Source organism: Bufo bufo, chromosome 1 (genome assembly GCF_905171765.1).
Source record: "Bufo bufo chromosome 1, aBufBuf1.1, whole genome shotgun sequence".
Classification (NCBI taxonomy): domain Eukaryota; kingdom Metazoa; phylum Chordata; class Amphibia; order Anura; family Bufonidae; genus Bufo; species Bufo bufo.
Genome location: NC_053389.1, coordinates 176,213,241 through 176,235,034, shown reverse-complemented (window position 1 = coordinate 176,235,034; position 21,794 = coordinate 176,213,241). Strand labels below are relative to the sequence as shown.

General features: G+C 45.7%; 1 protein-coding gene across 4 annotated transcripts in view; it reads right to left on the bottom strand.

The window, feature by feature from the left end:
- Positions 1 to 987: 987 nt before the first annotated feature.
- PPP6R1 (protein phosphatase 6 regulatory subunit 1) overlaps positions 988 to 21,794 on the bottom strand; it is a 126,649-nt gene continuing 105,842 nt past the window's right edge. For 3 of the 4 annotated variants that reach the window (XM_040432375.1, XM_040432390.1, XM_040432383.1), the window contains 4 exons: positions 18,535 to 18,635; positions 15,756 to 15,951; positions 14,056 to 14,178; positions 988 to 1,845 (listed from right to left, as the gene is read on the bottom strand). In XM_040432375.1, the coding sequence (XP_040288309.1) occupies positions 1,842 to 1,845; positions 14,056 to 14,178; positions 15,756 to 15,951; positions 18,535 to 18,635 (424 nt within the window). In that variant the 3' untranslated portion in view covers positions 988 to 1,841. The remainder of the gene's footprint in view (positions 1,846 to 14,055; positions 14,179 to 15,755; positions 15,952 to 18,534; positions 18,636 to 21,794) is intronic. The other variant, XM_040432395.1, reaches the window with a different exon arrangement.

Below are 21,794 nucleotides of genomic sequence, written 5' to 3'. Positions count from 1 at the left end.
TGGGCAACATGGTGCTGTTTAGACACCACAATCCGCTGCCAAGAAACGATGATTTTAGTGTCCGTATGATTGATTATTTTGGTTGCTCATCGGGTGATCAGCGGCATAGGTCATCAATATTCGATCTGCAGGGTCCGACACCCCCACCGATCAGCTGTTTGACAAGCGGTTTTCCTGGTCGCTACACTACGCGTCTCCTCCTGTGGAGCGGCGGCGTAGTGTAAGTACAAGTGAATGGCCCAAATACTCGTCATTACACTGCAGTTCCTAGAAGTGTTCTTCAAACAGCTGATTGACACCCGCCGATCAGATACGGATTACCTATCGTCATCAATATGAATCGCTGCACAACCCCTTTAAGTGTCTACTAACACAGACATGTCAGAAGGAGTGACCGATGTTCTTTAAAATGTGCTTCTAATTCAGAAATACCTAGGGAATTCAATTCTCCAACGATCTGTAAAGGGACAGGCTTCCGGACACCGAACAGTTCACAGACAGGCTTTCACATAACTACTGGCTTGGATGGTGACTCTGACACCATTTTTTATCTCTTTCCTGCTTGGACACTACTACAGATTTTATAGCTTCTCAGAAGAGATGAAAGTATTCCTGTAATGAGGCAAGTGCTCTTTACACAACTATAACTGACAGACACCAAGGGCAGTCTCTGTACAAGTAGCTGTATAATGTGGCCCACCCTTTTAGGGGTTAACTTGTACAGATCCGTTTTAACAAAATCAACGTGACCCTTTATCAGTCAGGACACATCGAGTCTGTGGGCTGGCAATGTATAGTGCCAGTGTCTGAAGCACTTGTTGGGGACAGGTTTGGTGTAGCCGCCTGGCAGTACCCCAGATCACCACTTAAGCTCTGAAGCAAACGACAGGATCTGTGCAAATGTCTGCGAACCAGAGTTAGCTGCAAAAGACTGAAATGAAGGCTAAATACCTTTTCAGGATGCACAATATACACATAGACTGGGTCATGTCATTCCTAGTACAGTTTAATGGGTTACACGTTTATGGGATGACAATAAGGCACTGCTAATATTATTACTGAGAATCTAACAACTTAGGAGATTTTTCTCATTGTAGGAGGATTTTTTTGGTAACCACTTTACAGAAAAGCTATTATGGCAAACAAAATCAGATGCTCATGGATTAGAATATAAATGGGTCGGACATTGGGGGAGAGAAAAAAAAATAAAAAGTTAACGTTTTAATCAGAGGCAATTGACCATAAAGATGGAATTACACAACTACGCCTGACCAAGACAATAATCCGGCCGAGGCATTACATCCACGGGCCAATTACTGCATAGACATTTTTTTGATTCTATTTCAAGTGGGGAAGAGTAAGAATTAAAAAAAAAAAAAAAGATTTGGTTTTGACTTATTGTGCTTAAGTCTGTGGCGTCACCTGCCATTCAAAGAGAGTAAAATAAAGTTTCTATATAATTTAGATTTCATTAATTTCGGTTTTCTTTGTATTTACCGTTGCCACTTTCATATATAAATATATATAAAAGCATGTGTGAGACAGATGTGTGTACATATAATATGCTACATATATATATATATATATATATATATGCACATACATACACAAACACATATATGCTATTAACGTTCAGTGCAAAAAATAGTATCGTTTGTCTCTTGCTTTCACAATCTTCTCGTATACAATGGATTACAGCGGATTCTGGGTTTGTGTCTCAAACTTTCGTGTACGGAGACGGAGGCTTGGTCTTTGTCCTGGTTTAAAATCCATACGTATACTTAATGCAGATCTTTGGATGTTCAGTCATATATTTCTGATGCCAGATTAGGGGACAACGTTTACCTAGAACCATAAGAAATAAAGAAGCTGAACACGTGTTTTTCTTATGATTTATCTCAAAGGGCTTGTCCAGCCTTAAAGTGTTGACCTATCCTATACTAACTGCCATGTGGCATCCCACACCCCCGCCAATCAGCTGTTCCATCGCCGGAACTCGGCACCAGAACTACACAGCACTGTCAACTTTCTAGAGGACCGTGCTCGCAACTGCTTCTGTTCACTCCATTGGGATCACCGGCCCCGACTCCTGGCAAAGGCGCTACAAAGAAAGGCAAAGTGGCGGGGGTTGTGGGGCGTCAGATCCCTACCGATCAGCTAGCGGTAGCCTATCCTGAGGATAGGCCATAAATTAAAGGCTGGACAACACCCCTTTAAAAAACTGCAAAATAAAAACATTCTATGCTTGAAGAATGCAGGACCATCAAAAACAAGTGCATTTCAGTACAAATCAGCTGCCAACAGTACAGATAGTTCAGCATGAATTATATCTTCTGTACAGAGAATCACAAAATGATGGTCACTGTATCACAGAGGATATTCATTCCCTTCCTTTGGAATAAAAGAAGGGAAAAGGAAGGGAACAGACTCACAATGGTGTAAAATAGTAATAGGTCATACTCACCTTATTGATCACTCAATGATTACTACTTCCTTCTCCCTCTTGACACACAGGAAATTACCACTCAGCCAATCAGTGAGGAGAGGATCATAGCTTAGGCCATGATTGGCTGAGCACTCATTTCCTGAGTGTCAAGGTGGAGCAGGAGGTAGAGATCAGCAGTCAGAGCCTTTTAAAAAGAAATGTTCCACTGCCAGACAACCCCCTTAACCCCTTAAGGTAGGGATGGCCAACCTGCGGCTCTCCAGCTGTTGCAAAACTACAACTCCCAGCATACCCAGACTGCCTACAGCTATCAACCTACAGCAGGGCATGGTGGGAATTACAACAGCTGTAGAGCCGCAGGTTGGCCATCCCTGCCTTAAGGACCCTGGGATTTTCCATTTTTGCATTTTCGTTTTTCACTCCCCGCCTTCCCATAGTTTTTTTTTTCATTCACATAAAGGGCTTATTTTTTGCAGGACAGGTTGTACTTTCTAATGGCACCATTTACGGTTGCATACCATGTAGTAGGGCGCGAGAATTTTTTTTCCAAATGGGGTAGAATTGGGGGAAAAAAACGCAATTCTGATAAAGGTTTTTATTTTATAAATTTTTTACACTGTACACTATGCAGTAAAATTGACCTGTTATCTTTATTCTCCAGGTCAGTACGGTTCCAACGATACCACACATGAATAATTTTTCTTGTGTTTTAATACTAAAAAAATAAAATGAAAACCTTTGAGGAAAATCTTTTATTTTTTTCATAACCATATTCTGACCCCTATAACTTTTTGTAGCTATGTGTACAGGGCTGCGTGAGGGCTCATTTTTTGCAGGACTATCTGTTCTCTTCAGTGATACCAATTTTAAGAGAGTGCGACTTTTTGATCACTTTCTTAAAAAAATTATTGGGTAGTTAAAGTGACAAAAAATGGCAAATTGGCAGTTTTTTTCCTCCGCTACGTCATTTGCCATTAATATTGTTATATTTTAATAGGATGGGCATTTTCGTACGCGGCGATGCCCATGATGTTAATTTTTTTTTATTGGTTAAGTATTTTTATCTTAAAGGGGTATCCCATCTTTTAAAAAGTCTGCCTAAGGCCTCATGCACACGACCGTTGTTGTGTTCCGTATCCGTTGTTCCGTTTTCCGTGATTTTCTGCGAACCCATTGACTTTCAATGGGTCAGTTGAAAACTCGGATAATGCACAGTTTGTCATCCGCGTCCGTGATCCGTGTTTCCAGTCCGTCAAAAAAATATGACCTGTCCTATTTTTTTTTCCACGGGAACGGTTCGCGGACCCATTCAAGTCAATGGGTCCGTGAAAAAACACGGAGGCACACAAGATTGTCATCCGCGTCCATTTTTTTCCTATCATTTGCAAGGCAAACTTGACTTAGATTTTTTTTTCACTTTTCATGTCTGGTGATCCTCCAAAAATCAAGGAAGACACACGGAAACAAAAACGGAAACAGATCACGGAACAGCTTTTTGCGTGTGCATGAGGCCTAATTGTGTCGTTTTTGACACCAGTATCAACTTACCCAACAGAAGTTATTAGAGATTCGTCCTCCCTTCTTATATATTTGACCTTCTTTTGTAGCCTTGTTTACTGCCAGTCGTTATAGGTTACGGCCACCCCAGCGACATCGGAGCATTGGCCACGCTTGTGCTCTATCCTCTTCTTTTTTTTTTACGCAGCCCGACCTGACTCTCGGGCATGCGCATTTTTCGCACCTGCGCGGTGGATTTCTTTTGTTCGTCCTGTGTTTTTTCTGCAGAGAACTCTCTGCGCCTGCGTGCTTGTTAGTTCTCCTGCGCTTGTAGCTGCGGCGGCTGAGCAAATGATTTCCTGCTCACACGGGAGCGCGCACGCCAAGCAAGGAGGCGGAGTCAGTAGATCAGCAGACCTCTGATCCTGCTGTCAGTCAATAGAAATGTAAACGCCCCCTGACTGAGCAGTTTCTCAAACATGAGAGAGCAGCCACGGCATGGAAATGAGAAGGTGGGATAACCCCTTTAAGGAAAGGGGGGTGATTTGAACGTTTAGTTTTTTCATAGAATTTTTTTTATATTTGTAAAAACTTTTTTTTTACTTTTTTTAAGTCACCTTGGGTGACAATAACTGGCAATCATTCGATTGCCCATAGTATTCAGTGATGGCTAAATAGCAATCATTGAAGACTTCAATTGCACTATATCAATACAAGGCTGCCACCTAGTGGCCTGTATGGATATATACATCTAATTTACTCTGAAGCCGGCTTCGGTCAATTAGATCGAGGTAACAGGTCCCCTGATCTCAGCCGTGGAACGCTGTTACCGGACCGGAAGCGTGCAACTTCCGATTCCGGTCTGTGCAGATGCCGTGGTCACATTTGACCACGGCATCTGAAAGGTAAGATGTATGCGATCAGCCTTAAGGCTGATCGCATACATGTGCCATGGGTCTCTGCTATTTAAAATAGCAGATACCTCGCGGCTAAGGCGCCCGTTGCACGCGCGCGCCGGTGCCATGTTTAGGGATCGGACCCATGACGTACAGCTACGTCATGGGTCCTTAAGGGGTTAAAGCGAATGCCATGTCCTACTAGAGTTATGATGAGGCCGCCTTGGATATACTAAAGAAGGGTGCGGGCTTAATGCTGAAAAAAACAAGATTTTTGTAAAACTTACCAGTAAAATCTCTTTCTCGCTCTTCATTGGGGGACACAGAAACCGTGGGTATAGCTATGTCCTCTAGGAGGCGTTGACACTAGCAAAAGCTGCTAGCTCCTCCCCTGGCAGCTATACCCCCTCCAGCCTGGAGAGAGAGCTTCAGTTTGTGAGAAGCAGTAGGAGAAGCAAGCCAACCAAAGAAATAACGTATAACATCAACAATGCCAAGAACCAAACTAGGTTCTAACCAGCAACAGCCACAACTGTGGCCGAACAACAATACTGGGTGGGTGCTGTGTCCCCCAATGAAGAGCGAGAAAGATTTTACTGTCAAGTTTTACAAAAATCTTGTTTTCTCGCCCATATTCATTGGGGGACACAGAAACCGTGGGACATCCAAGAGCAGTCCATGGGGAGGGAAGACCCATGGAGCAAGCGCCCCTGCAGGCAACTAAGAACTGCCGCCTGCAAGACCATGCGGCCCGAAGAAGCGCCCGCCAATGCATAAGTATGCACCTGGCAAAATTTTTTGAATATGCATAAGGAGGACAGTAGCCGCCTTGCACAACTGCGCGGCCAAACCTTGAATCCTCCGAGCCCAAGAGAACCACCGCTCTGGTGGAGTGAACCATGACTGCGAAGGGCGGAACCCTGCCCGGGTGCAGTATGCTTCAGCAATTGCAGACGTGTAATTGCCACCCTGGATGCCGCAAATGCCTTGCGAGGACCCTCCGGGATGACAAAAAAGGAGGAGGAGTCCATACGCCGGAAGGAACTGGAGGCTGGCAAATAAATAGTCAGAGCCCTGACAACATCCAAATGGTGTAACTCCCTTACCCTAGGGTGTGAAGGGGAGGGACACAGTGATGGAAGGACAATTTCTTCATTGAAATGGAATCAGAGACCACCGTCGGGAGAAGGAATGAACGGGCCGGATAACCACTTTATCCCTGTGAAGAACCAGGAAGGGTCTCTGCAAGAGAGCGCCCCAACCCGGACACCTGTCTGATGGATGTGATAGCCACAAGAAAAAACTACATTCCAGGACTGGAGTCGGAGAGACATCTCCCGCAAGGAGACTAAGTTCAGATCCCAAGGCGGTAAAGGAGGACGGTACGGAGGAACTGTAGGTGCCATTCCCTGAAGGAAGGTTATTATGGGCCCCAGGTGGGTCAGAGGACGCTGGAAAAGGATAGAAGCGCCGAACTTGACCCATCAAGAAACCAAGGGCCACACCAAAAAGCCAGGACCGCAGCATCCACCCCTGCTAAAAGGAAGCGCTCCATGGAAACAGTAATTGGTCCACCGAAGTCCCCTGAGCCGAAGAGGCTTGTGGGGAGACTGAGAAGCTGGCTGATAAACTACCAAGAAAAAAGTTCCTAAATGAGGCGTGTCCAAACGCAAGCCAAGGAATCAATATATTGGATAGGTAGAAGTAGAGGCGATATGAGAATCACCGGCGGTGAGGAGTTTCGTCAGCGACCATGTATGGACTGTGTAGCAACGCTGCTCGACGGAAATTCCGACCAGACCAAGATGAGAGACGAACACTGCCTTGAGGAGGAATAGAAGGGGTGTTCCGTTCCAGGAACGAAACTCCATCAACGGTGGTGAGTCGTGACAGCACCCACGCTCCGGCTGGCGTGGTGAGTCTCGTAGTCTAGCTACAGAATGTGCAGTGAAAAGGCATGACTACCATCGGACTGACGTGGCAGTCATTAGTCAAGTCTAGAGAGGTAGTTGTAGATACGGGTAGTACACCCAGGACCAACGGGTAGGATTCACCTGTAGAAGGAGAATATGAAAAACGTCACAGCCCAACAGTCGGTCCAGAACAAGACTGGAAGAAGAAAAAAAAAACACAAACAATACCCTGCATCAACGCAGATGAGGGGAAGTAGTAACGTAGGAGCTACCAAGGTTTGCGGAGTCACCGTGAACCCTGAGCCAGGGAAGAAAAAACGGAAGGAAAAGGGGGCAGGGCGAAGCCCATTCCCTATCTGAGATTGGCACTACACAGAAGTAGCCACCGGATGATAGTGGCGGCGCCATACTCCGCCTAAGGAGGAGGCCATGCAGTGTACACCACCGAATTCGGCGTTCGAAGAATCAGTCATCTGACGAAGGAGCCATGCAGGAGGAGCCAGAATATGTAATGGCTACTCCAGGACCCCCGTACCGTAGAAGCCGCAGCGTGCCCCGCCAGCAAAAACTGAGGGGCAGACTAGCGGAATCCGGTAGAAGCCATGGCATCATACTGCCTCAGGGAAGGAAAGCTAACCTTAAACACTCCACCTGGGAATGGCGTCAAACAGGAACAACCGCCAAGCCAGCGTCAGGGTGGAACCCCTAACAGAGGGAATGCCCCACTGCAGCGACTGCGAACGCTAGTACCAGCGTAAAAACCGCACCAGCGGTGGGGAACATGCTGCAAAGCTAAACCAGAGTGCCAGCACAACCACTTCCCACATCAGGAATGGTGGATAGAAATATAGAGTCAGTGTAACACTCGACTTGCTGGAACGTAAACACAATATTACATGCCATGGTGTACGCACTACATATTGTTGAAGACACATATTGGTTCAATAGAGGACCATGGAGATAGGGGACGCTAGGACACATGAGTAGTGCTGGGCAACCCCCTGAGGAGAGAAGTTGTCATATTCATGCCCCAAACCGGCACCGAAGGAAAGGGACACAACGTGGAAACAGCCACAGTATCCACTGGCGGCACCGAAATACCATTAGAATTAGAGTACAGGGCACCAGAGTGTATCGATACTTTCTACACTCCACTTGTATAAGAAGCTAAGGCATCTATAGCCGTGGCGCAGATGAAGTGCAACATCCAAGATGTGTACTCATTCCCCACGGTAGTGGATCACTTGTGGACGGGGCAATGTTGCAATTGTCCCACCAATGAAATGGGGTAATGCTTGCGGCAAGCACTGCACTCAGTGGTAGTGCAAGTACTCCACCATGAAGGCTGGCAGTGCAGTAATGCATCTAGCAGGAACCAAATCCAAGTAGAGAAAGTACGCCTCTTACGGAAAAGGCAAGGCATATGTCGAGTCCCGTATCAATACCCCACCTACGTAAGGGGGTAAGACCTACAGTAAACACTGAACCAGGAATAATGCCATAGCGCCACCTATGGAAGAGGCTAATGCGTACAGTAATTACTGTCCCCCATGGGAATGCAGTTCCGCCACCTACTAAAAAGGGGGAACGCCTACTGCTGGCACTGAAAAGTTTTAGTGCGGTTAGACCCCAATGGAGGGAGGTAACATCCAAGGGAGTACTGCATCCAGTAGTGCAAATACTCCGCCTAAGGAAGGGGGTAATGCATACGACAAGTACTGCTGTCTACCTCGGACGCCATCTTGGAAGATTGCACCGGAATCACGGCCGAGATCAAACCACGGATCCCCCTCCCCCCCTTCGGACCAAACCTCTCCAGGAAGAGGAGGGTGCGACTGACTGAGGGTGACCCTAGGGAGGAAGGGTGGGGGTGTGGAGGTGACAGGAGGAAAATATCCTGCTCTGGCCCGTTGTGTGCAATCTTAACTCTCAGAATCTTGTCCATGGCAGTCGCAGGCTCGCCGGTCGGAGTTATCAACCAAACTACCCGGAGGTGGAATGGGAGCTTCTAGAGGTTCACTCACCGGATTGCGCAGGTGGTGCTTTATCAACCAAACGACCCCGGAGGGAGATTGGGAAGATCCAGAGGACCACCATTGGATCACGCAGGTGGAGGATTATCAACCAGACGACCCCGGAGGATGGAATGGGAACTTCCAGAGGGTCTGCGCTGGATGGCGCAGGTGGATTTCATCAACCAGATGACCTCGGAGGGTGGAATGGGAATTTTTGAAGTTCTGCACCGGATCGCGCTGGTGGCGAATTATCAACCAAACGATCCCGGAGGATAATTGGGAATCCAGAGGTCCTGTACTGGAGAGCGCTGAAGAATTATCAACCAAACGGCCCCGGAGGACAGCTTGGGAAACCAGAGGTCCTGTACTGGAGTTTGCTGGAGAACTATCAACCAAACGGCCCTGGAGGACAGATTGGGAATCCAGAGGTCCTACAATGGAGAACTATCAACCACACGGCCCAGAGGGTGGATTGGGAATAATTCAGCTGTGCTCCCTGTATCTGCGCAGGTGGAGGAATATCAACCAATGACCCAGGAGGGGGATTGGGAACTATGAGGTGTCCTTTTGTTGTCCGCTATAGGACACACACCAGCCTGGTACCACACAGACAGGGTGGTCTTGCGGTGATGAGGCTCAGGGGGGCCCGTATGAACGTATATATATATATATATATATATATATATATATATATATATATATATATATATATATTTTTTTTATTTTTTATAAAACTTGGCTGACCAACATCATGTGGGCAGAGAGGCAGGAAAGGGTTGAATGAATGAATGAATAACTTGTATAGCGCAACAATTGCGAACTAAATCGCCTCAAGGTTAACTGTTATAACTTGGAGGCACCTGTACCGAGATAGAATCCTTAGGCTCTGGTGCTGGCTGTCAGTGGCTGGCCAGAAGGGGTTAAGGTGTCCTGGAGAGGGCGGGGTCCAGCAGCTTCTGGGGGAGGGGGTGGCGGAAAGGATTTGCACCAGAGCGCACCCCCCACTCCTGTCAGGGAAGTTATTAACCCCCCTAAGAGCCCTGACACCAGCAGATCACAGATAGGGGAGAGCCTCCTACGCTCCCTTCCCTGTGTGTCCGTCTGATGCATGTTCCCGGACTGTAGCGGGAGCGGTCGGGTCTATGCATGAGCGGACGGCGGACCGAAGCTGTCGGTCGGCCGGGCGCAGAGGAACCTGAGTGAGAGCGCATGAGCTCTCCTGCCACTGAAAATACACTGCTCAAAAAAATAAAGGGAACACAAAAATAACACATCCTAGATCTGAATTAAATATTCTTCTGAAATACTTTGTTCTTTACATAGTTGAATGTGCTGACAACAAAAATCACACAAAAATTAAAAAGTGGAAATCAAATTTTTCAACCCATGGAGGTCTGGATTTGGAATCACACTCAAAATTAAAGTGGAAAAACACACTACAGGCTGATCCAACTTTGATGTAATGTCCTTAAAACAAGTCAAAATGAGGCTCAGTAGTGTGTGTGGCCTCCACGTGCCTGTATGACCTCCCTACAACGCCTGTGCATGCTCCTGATGAGGTGGCGGACGGTCTCCTGAGGGATCTCCTTCCAGACCTGGACTAAAGCATCTGCCAACTCCTGGACAGTCTGTGGTGCAACGTGACGTTGGTGGATAGAGCGAGACATGATGTCCCAGATGTGCTCAATTGGATTCAGGTCTGGGGAACGGGCGGACCAGTCCATAGCATCAATGCCTTCGTCTTGCAGGAACTGCTGACACACTTCAGCATATGAGGTCTAGCATTGTCTTGCATTAGGAGGAACCCAGGGCCAAACCGCACCAGCATATGGTCTCACAAGGGGTCTGAGGATCTCATCTCGCTACCTAATGGCAGTCAGGCTACCACTGGCGAGCACATGGAGGGCTGTGCGGCCCTCCAAAGAAATGCCACCCCACACCATTACTGACCCAATGCCAAACCGGTCATGCTGGAGGATGTTGCAGGCAGCAGAACGTTCTCCACAGCGTCTCAAGACTCTGTCACGTCTGTCACATGTGCTCAGTGTGAACCTGCTTTAATCTGTGAAGAGCACAGGGCGCCAGTGGCGAATTTGCCAATCTTGGTGTTCTCTGGCAAATGCCAAACGTCCTGCACAGTGTTGGGCTGTAAGCACAACCCCCACCTGTGGACGTCGGGCCCTCATATCACCCTCATGGAGTCAGTTTCTGACAGTTTGAGCAGACACATGCACATTTGTGGCCTGCTGGAGGTCATTTTGCAGGGCTCTGGCAGTGCTCCTCCTGTTCCTCCTTGCACAAAGGCGGAGGTAGCGGTCCTGCTGCTGGGTTGTTGCCCTCCTACGGTCTCCTCCACATCTCCTGATGTACTGGCCCGTCTCCTGGTAGCACCTCCATGCTCTGGACACTACGCTGACAGACACAGCAAACCTTCTTGCCACAGCTCGCATTGATGTGCCATCCTGGATAAGCTGCACTACCTGAGCCACTGGTGTGGGTTGTAGACTCCGTCTCATGCTACCACTAGAGTGAAAGCACCGCCAGCATTCAAAAGTGACCTAAACATCAGCCAGGAAGCATAGGAACTGAGAAGTGGTCTGTGGTCACCACCTGCAGAACCACTCCTTTATTGGGGGTGTCTTGCTAATTGCCTATAATTTCCACCTGTTGTCTATCCCATTTGCACAACAGCATGTGAAATTGATTGTCACTCAGTGTTGCTTCCTAAGTGGACAGTTTGATTTCACAGAAGTGTGATTGACTTGGAGTTATATTGTGTTGTTTAAGTGTTCCCTTTATTTTTTTGAGCAGTGTATAATCCGCATCACTGATTCCCCTCCAGGCTGGAGGGGGTATAGCTGCCAGGGGAGGAGCCAACAGCTTTTGCTAGTGTCAACACCTCCTAGAGGTCATAGCTATACCCACGGTTTCTGTGTCCCCCAATGAATATGGGCGAGTAACCTGAATACTCACCTCCACTTTTCCTAAACAACTTCTCTTCCAACTTTACATTGGAGAGGATGGGCACTAGTGAGTGATGTCACAAACCTTCTATGCCTGTCCCATTCACATAGACAGTGCTGATGTCTATTACATATGATACATATGCTCCCACATTACCACTGGAAGAACCCCATAAATCTCATCATAGAATTGGAATCTATGGGCAACTTAAGTCATTATATGCCTGTACAGTGGCATAAGTCAGGAAATCCTCCCAACATATATCTCCAATTAAAGGCTCAGACACCATATGATCCAAGCCTCTACATGATCTAACCTAGGTTACAAAGCTTAGTTAAAAGGTAGCATGCCATCAGAAAATGACCTATTACTTAAATAATGTTTTTAATTTTTGTTACACATTTTTTACAATATTTGGCAAGTTTTCTTCATTTTCCATGTCACTATCTATATTTTAAAAACGTATAATCCTGCAATTTTTCCATTGGCCATTAGGCATAATAATAGCCGATGATTTCCTGTACAGTTCTGCACAGGCAACTTTTCAGAAGCCATCACATTATCACAGGCAGAATTACGATGACAGATATCTCCTTTGTATAGATAACACAATATCTACAGCTTCTCCCTCTTGACCTCTGTACAGGTCACAGAGCATGCCTAGACAACTCTCCCATAGAAGTCAATGAGGTCCGCTCGTATCCATTTTAAGGCCCATGTTATAGGCTTCGTGGCCAGGGTGAAAAACTGCACAATTTTAGAAATTTTTTAAAATAGATTGTGACATAAAAAAAATAAAAAATAAAAAAAAGCTATATGTTTACAGGGTTTGTCCCAGTTCACCGAGATGATCGCACATGCTCAGTCACTCCCTTCAACTGCCTCCTGAGCGGTGATAGGGGGCGTGTCCATGCTCTCCCTGAGCTGCAGCAGAAAAGACACTCCCCTTGAGCTGTCAGCTTGATGCAAATGTAGCAGAGCAATGAATGTGGAGATCTCTGGATCCATGTGAGGTACAGCGCTGGTTCTAGCTTTGTTAGGCCTCTTTCACACTTGCGTTGTCCGGATCCGGCGTGTACTCCACTTGCCGGAATTACACTCCGGATCCGGAAAAACGCAAGTGTACTGAAAGCATTTGAAGACGGAACCGTCTTCCAAATGCGTTCAGTGTTACTATGGCACCCAGGACGCTTTTAAAGTCCTGGTTGCCATAGTAGGAGCGGGGAGCGGGGGAACGGTATACTTACAGTCCGTGCGGCTCCCCGGGCGCTCCAGAATGACGTCAGAGCGCCCCATGCGCATGGATGACGTGATCCATGTGATCACATGATCCATGCGCTTGGGGCGCCCTGACGTCACTCTGGAGAGCCCGGGGAGCCGCACGGACGGTAAGTATGCTGCTCCCCCGCTCCCCTTTACCATGGCTGCCAGGACTTTAGCGTCCCGGCAGCCATGGTAACCACTCTGAAAAAGCTAAATGTCGGGTCCGGCAATGCGCCGAAACGACGTTTAGCTTAAGGCCGGATCCGGATCAATGCCTTTCAATGGGCATTAATTCCGGATCCGGCCTTGCGGCAAGTGTTCCGGATTTTTGGCCGGAGCAAAAAGCGCAGCATGCTGCGGTATTTTCTCCGGCCAAAAAACGTTCCGTTCCGGAACTGAAGACATCCTGATGCATCCTGAACGGATTTCTCTCCATTCAGAATGCATTAGGATAATCCTGATCAGGATTCTTCCGGCATAGAGCCCCGACGACCGAACTCTATGCCGGAAGACAAGAACGCAAGTGTGAAAGAGCCCTTAGAGATGGTCATGTACTATATGATGTCTGTTTCATTTTTTTCATTAGTCATGGGATAACCACTTTAACACAAAAGCTCGATGGAAATAGTAGGTCATTTTCTGATGAAACATTCCCTTTAGGCTACATGCACACGACCATGCCGGTTTTTGCGGTCTGCAAACCACGGATCTGCAAAAAACGGAAGCCGCCTGTGTGCCTTCCGCAATTTGCGGAACGGAAGGCCCATTGTAGACATGCCTATTCTTGTCCGCCAAACGGACAAGAATAGGACATGCTATATTTTTTTTGCGGGGCCTCGGAACGGAGCAACGGATGCGGACAGCACACGGAGTGCTGTCCGCATCTTTTGCGGCCCCATTAAAGTGAATGGGTCCGCACCCGAGCCGCAAAAACTGCGGCTCGGATGCGGACCCAAAAAACGGTCGTGTGCATAAGGCCTTAAACCAAGACCACTGCGGTACACGCATTTTCCCTACACGCAGGACAAAACTGTAACAAGCAGCATTATTCACATTCTTACCGGATTTCTGTCTGGTTTTTGTTAGAGTTCTTATCTAAAGTGTCGTTTGTTAATTCCAAGCTCTGTTGTTTAGACTCTGCAATGCTATCCATCTGTGAGGTAGATGGGGCTCTATCTTCCACCCTACATCACAAAAAGGAGATCATCAGTAAAGTCACCCATACCCTATCAATGTGAAGATCTGATTAGCCTCTGGTCTAATGTAGAAGGTGTAATCCAGTTTGTATACCACCTTCTCTCGCTATTAAAACCAATGGAGGTCTATGGCATGGAAGCCCATAGGCAATATTAAACACAGGACAAACCATGAGGTGCGTTTTTTCAGTCAATTGATTTTTTATTTATCTTTTATTCCCAGCATCCTCTGGGTCACTGCCTGGCATTTTTCTCCCATAGACCTCCAGCATTTTTTATTTTTTTTTGCTGCTTCAAATTATTATTATTTTTAAATAGTGAAATTTGTGTTGGTGTTCTTAAATAGCATTCCCCCCCCCCCCCGCCCCCCGCCCCCATTTTCGGCCCCATAAAACTCTACATACAAAGTCACATTACAGGGTCACATCTCTTGGCATGCAAATGAACCCAAAGCATTCAAAAAATGTCAGGTGCTAGAACACCTAAAAAAATGTCCCAAAAAGGCTTTGAAAAACGCTGATGAAGTTGGTCATTATTTTTGGCTTTTTTTTTGTCCTATAAATCCCAGGAAGAAAAAAAAAACTCTGTGAAAGAGCCCTAAACCTAGTAAAGGCGTGCCGTGTCTAAACACAGTCCGACACTGGTAGCACTGACTGTACAATGTCAGATTGTGAGGAGAACAACAACTCCGCTAGGTCAGAAACAACTGTCTTGCTTCTCTCAGTCCAATGATGGGCCCCCTTCTCTAGGTTTTTAACAGGGCAAAATGTCTTCAAGTGTATTGTGGAGGGATATCTAGCAGTCAACAATCGCTCACCAAGAGGTACACTACCTAAAAGTAGTCTCTGAAAGCAGCGGGGAACACTTTTACACCTTCTTGTGGCAAAAGCCGGTGTCTCACCTGTTATCATTTACATATCTGGAAATGCTTTTTTTCCCTGAGTATAGTTTGGGACTATGCGAGTCAATTCCTCGTCACAGTGCACAGGTTTAAATTGTTAAAAGCCATCATTTCCAGAGGTTTTCACTTCTGTAGACAGACTTCTATTGAAGCCATTGTATTCTCTGTTGAATAACATAAAACCAAATGACTATGCAATCACTGATCTGACACTGGTCAGAATCGGGAACAGTATTCTAGTACCTGAAAGTAAACATTTCTTTAAAAGGGGTTGCCCAGGAATACACAATTTTAACAAGTGCGGGCAGCCTGCTGATAGGATCATACTCACCTGATCCTCCTCCGCCCTGCCTCCTGTATCTCCATCTTCTGGTCCAGGGTTTGTTTTCTTCCTTACCGGAATGGGCAAGGCCACCTGATCCTCTTCAGCCAACCTCTGGCTTAAGCAGTGAAGAGTCTCTTGTGGAGACATGCTGCCGGCACCTGTTAGAAATGATGTATTCCAGAACAACCCCTTTAAGGTGGACATACACATTTCACTAAGGTTAGTGGGTCAGGGTCGGGATAAATAGCATATGTTGACCAATTTATGCTTAAAAAATTAAATAAAACTTTAAGACTACGCAGAACAACCCAATCTCTATGGTGGGGAATGTTACTCTACCTGTTAGTATCTTCTGTCACAGTTTCATCTTGCGTCACAGGCTCTGCAGTTTCACCATTTAAAGTCAACGTGCATGTGGTTTCATCCCCAGATTCACTGGAAGATGGTGTTATTGTACCCGTTTCTGCAGCAGAACAATGTGGAGCTGCTAGACCCTCCTGGGAGTTACCCAGTGTGGCTGAGGTGTTCATGGTTTCTAGATAATTGGAGAGAGAGAGAGTTTGGAAAAAAGACACAAAAACACACCGGAATATACCAACTTATAATTGTATATTTATTCAGTGTAGAACAGGGTTCCTCAACTCCAGGTCAGGTTTTCAGGATTTCCTTAATATTCAGCTTAGTATTCTCTAATCATGACCGGCAGGTGGGCCCTTAGGACTGGAGTTAAGGAACACTGGTCTAGAACATATAGAGCCTATGGACATCATAGAGGAGGGTCCCATCTCTTGTTCCAGTAGACTTGAACCTACCATGTATTACATTCATTTGGATGGCAACATGTAATCCCACAGCACCAAATGCAAGGCTCCCCCAACAAAATCAACTGATTACTGAGGGCACCAGGAGTGGGATCTGAGGCAATCATCCCACGAAGGTGAATGACAAGCTGCTTATGAGGAGAGGGGAGAACATTCTCATGCATACACTAGACATATCAACTCTATGTCCAGTGTATTTTTTCAGCCAAATTACATTTTTCGTGCAATTTTGGCTACAAATCGTATGGACCTGCAGCTGTAATATGCTGCCCTTACATAGGACTGCATATTGAAGGGTTGTCCACGTTCTAGAGGCTGATGACTTATCCTTAGGATAGGTCATAAATATCAGATCAGTGGGATCCAGCAAGTGAATGCGAGCTGAGCTGCAGAAACCCGGCATAGCCACTATATAGTGGTCAAAGCTTTCCTCTTCACCCACTGTCATTTCAGGGGCCACCAACTGCAGAGAACAGCAGATTGCCGGGGATGCCAGTTGTCTGACACCCAGCAATCTAATACCGATAGTCTATCCTAAGGTTAGGTCATCAGCATCTAGAATCCAGACAACTCCTTTAAGCTGACAGCCACTTTAAAAGGGGGCTGTCCCATTACTACAACTTATCTAGCACTAGCTAGCTCTGGTAGCTCCACAGAATTGAATGGAGTGGCAGTGTGCATGCATGCCTGCGGATCCATTTAAACGAGGGCACAACGGCCACTGTTCTCCAAATCAGCAAGGGCCTTAACAGTTAGCCCCCAATGATCAGACAATTATCCCCTATGCTGTGGATAGGGTACGAGTTGTTGCAATGGGACAACTGCTCTAAGGTGTTGTGTTCTCAGTTCTTCATTAAGCCAGATTCCTCTATAAATGCTAGTAAGCCTTAATCAAAGATACAAAAGATTTCTTAGGACACCTGTTGATTTTGTGCCATCGAACACCTTAAAAACGTGCAATGCTATTTATTTTTTTTGCAGAGTTTTACCCTGGCAAATGAAAAACGAAAACGATCTTCATGGTTTCCATTTTAACACTAAACCAAAAATCATAGCGGCAGTGTCAGAGCAATCATATGACCGACAACAGGATCCTCAGGTCAATGACTAATGGGGTTCGTCTAGACTTCTAAAGGAGGATTTATTAACCCTTAGAGGACCCTGCGATTTTCCATTTTTGCGTTTTAGTTTTTCACTCCCCGACTTCCAATAGTCCTAACTTTTTTTTATTTTTCCGTTCCCATAGCCTTATGAAGGGCTTATTTTTTGCGGGACAAGTTGTACTTTCTAATGGCGCCATTTACTGTTGCATACAGTGTAGAAGGAAGAAGAAAAGAAAATTTCAAATGGGGTGGAATTGGGGAAAAAAACGAAAACACAATTCTAACAAAGGTTTTTTTTTTTTACACCATTCACTATGCGGTAAAATTGACCTGTTACCTTAATTCTGCAGGTCAGTACGGTTACACTGATACCACACATAAATTTTTCTTTTTGTTTTAAAACTGAAATAAAACCCTCAAGAGGAAAAAAAAAAATCACCATATTCTGACCCCTATAACTTTTTTGTAGTTATGTGTATGGGGCTGTGTGAGGGCTCATTTTTTACGGGGTGGTGTACTTTTCAGCGATACCAATTCGTAGTGTGTGTGACACAAAATGGCGAATTGGCAGTTTTTTTTTACCCATTGCGCCATTTGCTGTATGCCATTAATATTGTTATATTTTAATAGCATGGGCATTTTCGCACACAGTGATGTCCATGATTAGGGGTGAGTGAATGCTGCATCTCAAGTCAATTTGCATAAAACGTTGTTGTAATACTGCACGGAGCGGGAGCTCTGTACAGTATTAGAATGTATTGGCTCCAATGAGCCGGTTATTACTTTGCAAAGTCTTTGAGACTTCGTGTAATAACGTCGTGAAGCATCCGAAGTCGATTTGCTGATCCCTACCCATGATGTTTATTTTTTTTATTGGTTAAGTATTTTTGCCTTTATTTTAAGGAAAGGGGGGTGATTTGAACTTTACAAATATAAAACAAAATAAAAACTGGCAATCATTAGATTGCCCATTGTGTTCATGGCTATATAGCCATCATTGAACACTTAATTTTCAATATAACAATACACTGCTGCCACCTAGTGGCTTGCATTGGTAAATTCCTGTAATAGACTCCGGACCAGACTTCCTTCGTACATGTATGGCAGAGGTCCTGAAGGGGTTAAACTTAACATAAAATATTTTTTATTGTGGTTCACAATCCCCCCTTTACAGTATATTATAATAGCACTTACCTTCTTTTATAGAAGTATCAGAATCTTTGCAGTTATTTACTTCCTGAGCTAAACAGTTTTCTGATTCTGTAGGTGTTTCTGCAGGGGTTGTTGGCTGGGATCTTTGGGAAAAAGGAGATTACAATGTAGAATGAGCAATAAAAAAAAAAAAACATATCCGGATTGCCAACTAATCAGTCAAAATAGTGGTCACCATTTAACAACCTCAAACTGCTTACCACTCGGGAGCTTTACAATATTACGTTTTCATAAATCTTCAATCTAACTGCTTTTATACTAAACTAGTCACAAAATGATATTTTATGGACTACTACTCAGGCTTGTCTGAATTCTCCCATCTAGGAAGGAAAACAAAATCCCTCACTTTAGCCCAAACCATTTACAACATACGTCTGAAATACATGGATAATATTAACATAATACACATAGGAGAGGTGTAAAGGAAAACTGGCTTCGTAGCCGATATTAACCAATCAGATTCCCCTTCCATTTTTCAGAGCTCTTTTGGAAAATGAAAAATGGAATATGATTGGTTGCTATGGGAAACTAAGCAGTTTTTTCTTTGCACCAGTCTTAAAAAAAATAGTAATTTTTGTGCTTGCCTGTAAAATCCTTTTCTCACAGAGTTCATTGGGGGGACACAGGAGACAATAGGTATAGCTGGTGCTGCCATTAGGAGCCGACACTGAGTAAAAAAAAAAGGTACTAGCTAATCCCCTCAGCTATACCCCTTCTGCAGACACTGAGCTAATCAGTATGTGCAAAAGCAGTAGGAGCAGCCAGGAGAAACCAATAGAAAACAAATTGTAAGAGAGCTGGAGATGGGTGCCACCTGTTCTTGGTTCTGACCCATCAAAAAGAATCAGCAATGTGTTGGGTGGGTGCTGTGTCCCCCAATGAACTCAGCGAGAAAAAGATTTTACAGGTAAGCACAAAAAAGCCTAATTTTCTCGCTTGTATAATTGGGGGACACAGGAGACCATGGGACGTTGCAAAGCAGTACCATGGGGAGGGAACAAAAGACTAGAGCAAATCTAAGGCTGGAAATGGGATCCCGCACAGAAATGTGGGGAAAGGATGCACAGGAACCCTGAATAGGACAGGAAGAGCATGAACCAGGAAGGCCAGCCAGAGAGCGTAGAACGCACGGCGTCTTAGACCGGGCAAAAAGAGGAAAACCCAGTTAAACGAAGCCCAAGTGCTCAAGAGACTTCAGAAGAGGTGGATAGCAGCACATAATATCTACAAGAAGGATAAGCATGTCTGACGACTGAAGATGATGTGCGGAAGGTACTTCTGGATATCGTAGACCACAGAACTGCTGTGGGGACTAGGAATGGAAAACCAGGATGTCTTGCATGACAAAAGGCCCCATGGAAAACCGAGGGGAGTTTACTCAACAAAAATTAGTCTGTGGAATCTGGGTATGCACGAGACCTGGCGAACGAGCAACAGGAAGACCCAGACAAGACCTTACCAAATGTGTAAGTACCAGGATGGCATATTTCAACCCAGGAAAAACTGGAAGGAATTACTGGGCAACTGGCATTGGACTAGTCCTGTAGGGATCTCCCAGGTACGTGAGGAGACCCCTGTGGGCCAATGTATAAAAGAAAGTAGCCACTCCCTTGTAAAAAAATCCAGCACGAGAAGAGACTAAAAAGTATGGAATATGATCACTCATCAAGACAGAGAAAAGGGATGGCCAAGGGGGAAGAAAAGCCACAACGGGAGCCAATCAGAGGTATAAAACGAAAAACTATAGGCAAATGGGGATTAGTCTGAGAGGAAAAGACTGTCCTCGGGGATCAATAGCATCCCAGCCGTGCAGCAGACAGCAATGAGGCAGAAGAGTGCAGCCAAAGCAACGTCTGCCACTGGAGAAAAGTAAGACTGCGAGTGATGCTGGATCCAGGACCATATAACTGGCTTTAGACAGCCTGAGAAAACTAAGCAAGAGAGCAGGCTACAATACATGAGAGCACGCACATACACTCGCCGGAATACACTCATGGAAGAATCCAAAAGGTAAGGATCGCAGCATACACCTCTGCTTAAAAAAGAAATGCTCCCTAAGGAGAAGGTACTGTAGTAGACAGATGCCCCCAGAGCCGTAGAGGCTTCTTGTAAGACTTCTAGCAAAAGAAGCTGCTTGATACTCTACAAACTGCCTAGATCAGGCAGACCCAACTGTAGGCTGAAGAACAAAAATACTGTAGTGATAGGTAGAAGCAAAGCAGACGCCAAAAATATCAGAGGTGTGTAGATTCGTCAGAGACCATCTAGTGTCATAGTGTAGCAACTGAAGGGGACAATGCAGTCATCAGAGGAATGCACAGATTGGTCCGAGGCAGGAGAAATACTCCTCCAGGAGAGAATGTGATGACTATGTCCGACATCACAAAAGTACCAGAGAAAATCTGGACATAAGAAAAAACTGTGCAGGCATTCCAGAGCAGTAAGAATCCAACCTCAGGAGTATGGACACTGGCCATGACAGAAACAGTATCTGGGGGGGGGGCTCCCAATTACTCATCTTGTGGGGGGGCATAACATCGAAAGGGTGTTGCGTTCCAGCAACGAAACATCTATTAGTAGTGACAACATATGACAGCACCACAGCTCCGTCCGTTGAGGGGAAATGTAGTTGAATAGGTGTGTCCCCTACATAAGGACATGTCAGAGCTATTACTCATCCCTTAAAAGAGGCAGTGCTGATGGTGTCATAGCGTCAGCAGTTAGCGAAAATGTCCCACTTGTAATGGGAACCATGTGGTAGACCAGTGCCATAGAAATGAGTATTACACTCACCGGTAAATCCGGTTTCCTGGAAGTCTCCATGACAGCACAAACTGAGATTGCCTTCCTCTGATAGGATAGGAAAAAGCACACAGAGAGGTTAAAAACCCCACCCCTCATCGCCAGTGTATTATAACAGGACTAGGACAAGGGGTAGAACATAAAACTAGTCAATAGTCTATTGACAAAGAAAAACAAGGGCAGGACAAAGTTGTGCTGTCATGGAGACTTCCAGAAAACCGGATTACCGGTGAGTGTAATACTCATTTCCCCAGTCGTCTCCATGACAGCACAAACTGAGAACTAACAAAGTAACTTAGGGGGGATTACAGCACCTAGGACCTTACGTCCAAAGGCCAAGTCCTCGTCGGCAAACACATCCACCCTATAAGGCTTGGTGAAGGTGTGGGTCCTCTTCCAGGTAGCTGCCCTGCAGATATGTTCTAACGAAGCAGAGGCTC